Source organism: Theobroma cacao, chromosome 10, assembly GCF_000208745.1.
Source record: "Theobroma cacao cultivar B97-61/B2 chromosome 10, Criollo_cocoa_genome_V2, whole genome shotgun sequence".
NCBI classification, from domain to species: domain Eukaryota; kingdom Viridiplantae; phylum Streptophyta; class Magnoliopsida; order Malvales; family Malvaceae; genus Theobroma; species Theobroma cacao.
The window spans coordinates 13,385,813-13,392,886 of record NC_030859.1 but is presented as its reverse complement, the minus strand read 5'-3'; the positions used below and the strand labels follow the sequence as shown (position 1 = coordinate 13,392,886).

The 7,074-nt window shown below is 35.4% G+C and overlaps 1 protein-coding gene across 1 annotated transcript; it reads left to right on the top strand.

The window, feature by feature from the left end:
* On the top strand, positions 677 to 1,327 carry LOC18586780. Its single transcript, XM_018128839.1, has one exon. It carries the CDS (start codon positions 677 to 679, stop codon positions 1,325 to 1,327), a length of 651 nt encoding a protein of 216 aa, XP_017984328.1.

The following is a 7,074-nucleotide window of genomic DNA, read 5'->3' as shown; positions in this document are numbered from 1 at the left end:
GGATAGTATTATTCCACGAGTGCATAACCCCGAAATGATCATCAATTATCTTTGCCTTGAACTCAGGTAAAGCTCGTTTATCTGTCTCATTTTCAGTAACCACAGGGGTTGCTGAACCAAGGAAGTTGTTGAAAGATGGCTTCATCTTGCTGCTAAGCTGATTCAAAGGCTGATGGTTACAGGAAATTCATAGTTGCAGAAAAAAAGAATGGCTTATGTCGGTTGATCCTTATCAGTTTTATGTGTTATCTTTTTTATATCAACAATATTTTTTTTCTTTCAAATACTGTGTCGTTTTACTTGTGCAGACGTTAAGCTTGTGTGGCTTTCTCTCTATGCACTATTCTTTTAGATGTTTCTAGAGAACCATGTGTCCTTAGCTGGCTATCTAATTTGTCTCTTATGTAACCACCTATAAATACCATTTTCTCTTTGTTAAATGTAGAATGTGTGCAGCACACTGTTTTGTGCTCATCAAGAAATTTTCTCTTTCTTCTTCCTCGATAAGAGTTTTCTCAACTTCTCTGTTTTTTAGCTCATTCATTTTTCCAGATTTCTTAGTCAATCAACATGGTATCAGAGCTTTGTAACGGGTCTTAAGGGGTTGTTTACTTCTTTTTCTCATCATCATCCTTCAAGTTTGTTCATCTTTTTTTTTTTGTGTGGTTTAGTGTTCATGGCTGCTGCGGGTTTCAACACCTCTGCTCCATCAGTCTTTACTGGTGAAAACTATGTTATTTGGTCAGTGAAGATAAGGTCGTATCTGAAGGCTTATTGTCTTCGGGAGGTTGTGGAGACTAGTGAGGATCTTATTCAACATCATGCTAACCCCACTCTTGCTCAGATTCGACAGTTTGAAGAGGACAAAGCTAAAAGGTACAAAGCTCTGTCAAGTTTGCATTCAGCTGTTTCTGATGAAATTTTCTTTAGGATTATGCATTTAGATAGTCCTAAGGAGGTATGGGATCATTTGAAGGATGAGTTTTTTGGTAGTGATAGGACTAGGCATATTCAGTCTTTGAATCTGTCTAGACAATTTGAAATGTTAAGGATGGAAGATGATGAGAATATTAGGGAGTTCTTTAAAAGAATGATGAGTATTGTGAATCAGTTAAGGTTGTTGGGAAAGGCTGTTACAGAGGAAAAGTTGGTGCACAAGATATTGGTGAGTCTCCCAGAAAAATATGAATCCAAAATTTCCTCTTTAGAAGATTCTAGGGATATTACTCAGATGACTATGAAAGAACTGGTAAATGTTCTGGAGGGTTTGAAGCAAAGAAGAGTATTTAGGCAAAGAGGTGTAGTTGATAGTGCCCTGGTAGCTTAGACTAAAAATCTCAAAGTGAACAGTAGCAATACAAAGAAGAATGAAGTTAAAAGAAAGGATAAGGATAAGAAAGGAGCTTATGGTAAACTTGAAAAACAGAAGCAGAAGTATCAACCTTGTCCACACTGCAAGAAAACTACTCACTCTGCAAAATTTTGTTGGTACAAACTAAATGTGAAATGTAAGTCCTGTAACCAACTTGGACATGTTGAAAAAGTCTGTAAAAATAAAAGAGTTAAGTCTGAAGAGAAGGCTGCAATGGCTGAGCAAGTTGAAGAACATGAGGAGGTGCTATTCATGACTAGAGAAGTGGGAGGTTCATTTAAAAAGAACTTGTGGCTGTTAGATAGTGCCTGTTCAAATCATTTAACTGGGGATGAGAGTCAGTTTTCTATCTTGGATAGGAGCTACAAGTCTAGAGTTGAAATTGGCAATGGAACTTTTTTAAAGATACTTGGATTAGGGACTGTTACGGTAGAAACTCAGTCCGGCATCAAGTATATTTCAAATTTCTTTTTTGTTCCAGAAGCCAATCAAAATCTGCTTAGTGTTGGATAGCTTACTAAGAGTCACTATGCTCTCTTTTTCAAGGATAAATGTTGCACAGTGTTTGATCTTAAAGGTTATGAACTGTTCACGGTGGAGATGAAGAATAGATGCTATCCGATTGATTGGAAGCATATAGAATAGAAGGCCTATATTAGTACTGTTGATGAGTCAGAACTGTGGCATAGGAGGTTAGGGCATGTGCACTACAAATCTTTGCAGGATATGGCTATATAGGAGATGGATGAAGGATTGCCTAAGATCATGAAGCCTGAGTATGTGTATGGCACTTGTCAGTTTGGAAAGCAAAGCAGAACTTCATTTCCAAAGAATAAAGGGTGAAAGGCTACTGAGAAGCTATAGTTGGTACACACTGACTTAGCAGGACCTATGCAGACTATCTCCCTTGGTGGTAGCAGGTACTACCTAGTGTTTATTGATGATATGTCTAGATACTGCTGGATATATTTTCTTAAAGTTAAGTCCGATGCATTAATGAACTTCATTAAGTTCAGAAGTTTGATTGAGAATCAGGTTAACACTACCATTAAAACACTTAGAAGTGATAATGGGAAGGAATTCACAACTGCTGAATTTGAGAAGTTGTTAACTCATCTTGGTATCACTCATCAGCTTACAACAACCTATAGTCCTTAGTAAAATGGAGTTGCTGAAAGGAAGAATAGGACACTCTTGAAGATGGCAAGGTGCTTGTTGTTTCAAAAGGATATTCCCAAGCTATTTTGAGCAAAAGTTGTTAATACAATAAATTATTTACTGAACATAACCAAAACCAGGTCAGTATCAGGTAAAACTCCTTTTGAGTATTAGTTTGGTTACAAACCGTTTGTAACACACTTGAAGATCTTTGGTTTCATATGTTATGTAAAGGTTCTAGATAAAAAGAGGTCAAAGCTAGATGAGAAGAGTGCTATGATAATCTTCATTGGATATAGTGAGGTTACAAAAGGATATAAGCTGTATGATGTGAAAACTAAGAAGATATTGGTTAGTAGAGACACCAAGTTTGATGAGTTTTCAAAATGGAATTGGGAGAAATCAGTGATTGAAAGTGTTGATAAGTTAAAATCAGTTTATGAAGATGAGCAGGATGAGACAGATATTGAGGATGAAAGCCTTGCAGTTAGAGGAACTAGATCCTTGCAAGATATATATGCAAGGTGTAATGTTGCTATCACAGAACCTAACTGCTATAGTGAAGCTGCTAAAGATGCTAGATGGGTGCAGGCAATGGAACAAGAAATGCAAATGATTGACAAAAATGGGACTTGGATACTAGTTGATTAACCAGCAGGTAAGCACATTATTGGAGTTAAGTGGATATATAAGACCAAACTAAATGCTGATGGATCAGTTAACAAACTTAAAGCAAGGCTGGTGGTTAAGGGCTATTCTCACATTTATGGTATAGACTATCGGGAGACTTTCGCTCCAATTGCTAGACAGGACATTGTCAGGATGCTCACTGCCTTAGCTGCTAGAGAGGGTTGGAAAATATTCCACCTTGATGTGAAGTCAGCCTTTTTGAATGGTCACCTTACTGAGGATATCTACTGTCACGACCCGAAACTCCCATCGAGCCTATGACAACCACCGTGATGTCCCGATAAACATTCATTACTCGGAATGCCAATCAAAACCTCGTAAGGCTTAACATCAGTTTTCTCACTTCCCCTGTGAGTATTAATTACTAAAATCATGTTTCAAAGTGATATGAACCAATTTCAATTCAAAAACAGTCAAAGAGAAATTTTAACTACACAGGGGTATTTTAGTCATTTTTCTCAAAAATTTTGAAACCAACTAAAACATAGTATATGAGAGAAATTTACACATTTCATAACTGAAAATAAGTTTGGATATCTAAAACATTCATTTAAAGTGAAATTATAGCTAATGGAATAAAATTTAAAAAATGAATAAAATATTCTAATTTTTCATAAAACAATTTTTATAGAACGCTACCTATATAATTTTTATAGCATAAAAAAAAATAAATTCCTACATACAGTAGCACACGCAGCCAGGTATTCAAAGCATTTAACAATGACATGTGGGCCCTCGAATGACTAAAAGTAATGAAGGCTGTGAACCTACAGTTTTTGAGGATGCAAGTCCAACTATAGCCCTCAACGAAATGAGATATCTATCGACTATCCTGAGCCTGAAATGGGTGGAAAGGAGGGTGGTGAGATTATATAATCCCAATGAGTAAACAAATACCATCTAAAATATCTAAAGTTGAGTAAATGGAGACAGATAAAATATATTAGCATAAAAATGATTCATAGCATTTCGAACTCATTTTAATAAGATAAAATATATTCATTTCACCCAAATAAACAACGAGGCTTATGATTTCTTGAAAAGCTTGGCTCATGCCAAAATCATTCTCATACTCAGTTGTCAGGGATACCTTAGCCTGGGGCTATCCCAACTGAGTCTGTCAAGGCTGTTAAAAAGTCATGTACGCATAAATTATGTTTTTATTTTGAAAACATAGCCGTTCCTTGGCATTGGCTGAGTTCACCCTCACATGGTGGTTTGGCGTGAAGTGAACTCTAAAGTTTTACCTCAGGAGTTACCCTACGCGCCTCTCCGATCGAGATAAGAATATACCCAGATTTTGTGCCCCTCTAATAGGCTAGTCCACAGAACCCGCCACTGCAGTGACCACTCTATAACCCACCAATTCAATAAAATTCAACAGCATGACATGGCAATTTTATCATTATCCAGCCTATCAAGGCAAACAACAGTTTATGCATTTTCAACACAAATATCCATCTAGCCATTCATGCCCACATTATCATAAGCCATTCATGTCACGACCCAGAACCTCCCTCGAGCCCATGATAACCGTCGCGACGTCCCGATTGATACTCATTACCTGGAATACCAATCGAAACCTCGTAAGGCTTATATATCAGTTTTAAACAATTTTCAGTCGTTTTCGGCTCAAGTAAATCAAAAGACAAAAATATAGCATTTTTATATAAAACAATATTTATAGAAACACATGTAAGTAATCTTTTGTAACTTAAAAGTAAAATAAATTCATACATACAATAATTTACAAAGTTATAATATACAATAATATTTACAATTACAAGTGGCCCATAAATACACCAAGTGTTGGTGATAGTAACCTACTGTCCGTGTGATAGAGGGGTTAATTGGAATCCTTGACAAAATTGGTATCTACAAGCTACCACAGGCCTGAAATACTTGAAAAGGAGGTGGGTGAGATTTCACAATCCCAATGAGTAAACAGACATTATCATAAATATCTAAAGGCGAGTAATATGGAGGCAACTTTAAACAACAAATTACAAACCATTTCATAAGGTTTTTCAATTTATTTCTTAAACCATAAAATATTTGTAATTTACCAAAACAATTGTTAAGGCTTATAACTTTTATTAAAACAGGGCTCAAGCCAAAACTAGTCCTCGGGGATACCTTGACCGAGGCATCTAACAGAGTCTGCCAAGGTTGTTAAGATATTTACATGTTAAAAACATGTTAGTTTTGAAAACAAGTCGTTCCTTGGCGTTGACCGAGTTACACATTCACGTGGGGGTTCGACGTGAAGTGAGCTCTAATACTACCCTAGGAGTTACCCTCCTCGCCTTTACAACCGAAGTAACTATATAACCGGGTTTATCGTGCCATTCTAATAGGTAGTCCACGAAAACCAGCCACTACAGTGACTAAACCCACCAATTTTAATAAAATTTCGACAATATAACCTAACTTTTATTTATTTACTCAGTCTGCATAATAAAGGACAGCTTACATAAATTCCCAATGCAATTATAAAATATAGTCACATATACTCATATATCATAAGCCATTCATAGGAAAATATATTTTTCAAGACAATTGGCAGCCTCCAATTACTCAATTTTATAATCAAAAGTTTCTTATTTCAGAAAATCAAGACAATATATTTATTTGTCACATTTATTTCTAAAACATCAAAAATCCCATTTTAATCTCATTTTCGTTTCATAAAATACATAAAGATCATTTAAAAATAAACTCTAGATAATTTACAATAATAATAGGCTTACTCACCATTTGTACAAATTAAATGCTTTCTAGGTGCCCCGATCACTGTTCATCGGGTACGACTTTCTTGCCTTTACCGGAAAGCTCTCCTCCTAAACACATTACAAAATTTACCCAATTCACCACATTGATGCTAAATCACTATATAATTGACTTAAATCCTATACTAATGCATGGTATGAAATGCAATAGCCTAAAACGGCTTAAACGCAATATTAACCTATATTTGACACTTTACCCGATAAATTGCTAACGCGCTCCATTTTAGCTCTAAATTGTCCCATTTTCTTTCCAACATTTCTAACCATTAAATATCAGCCAATAACTCACTAAAATCACCAAAATCAGCTCACTTTCTTCCTTGAAAAATTCGGCCAAAAATGGGACATTAATTCGGTAAATCTTCTACTTTGTTTTTCTATCACATTTAACCATTTTTCATCATTTTCTCTTCATTTCTCTTAGAATAAAAATCAGTTCATCATCATTGTACATCATTGAACATTCAGCCAAGGGTGGGTATTGTGAAAATTTCATGCTTTCTTGTCCAATTTGATTTCTATACACATTTAACTAACTAAAACTATCAATTTAACTAAAAATCAAAACATAAAAATTTCAAATTCCTCCCCCTTGAATTTCGTCCAGCCCTTGATATCACTTTTTGATCTCTCTCCTCAAGCATGCTAAATGAAAACAAAGGCATAAGAAAGGTAGAAATCAAGCTAAAGTCAAAAAATCTTACCGTTAGACGCGTAAACGGTCGAAAAACGCGATTTCCCCTTTGAATTTTTCAGTTTTCCTTTGGTTTTCCTCTTTTCTTCCTTTCCTCTCTATTTTCCCTCTTGTTCTCTCCTTATGGCTGGCCATCACTTAATATGGGGTTTAAATGGGCTGACTTTTCATTAAAATAATATTAAACAATTAAAAAGTACCATGTGTCACTTTTCCATTGGCCCATTTTTAAAATTTCATCCTTTAAACTTCAATTTTTCACCACTTAACATACCATAGTTATTCATACCAAAAATAAGTAAATCCTATGATTTTGACAAGTTTTGGGTGGTAAAAATTACGGTTTTTACCCTGGGGTGATAAAATTACAA

Bases quoted from the DNA above. Each gene is read 5' to 3' on its own strand.
- LOC18586780 (XM_018128839.1), top strand. From the start codon at position 677: ATGGCTGCTGCGGGTTTCAACACCTCTGCTCCATCAGTCTTTACTGGT.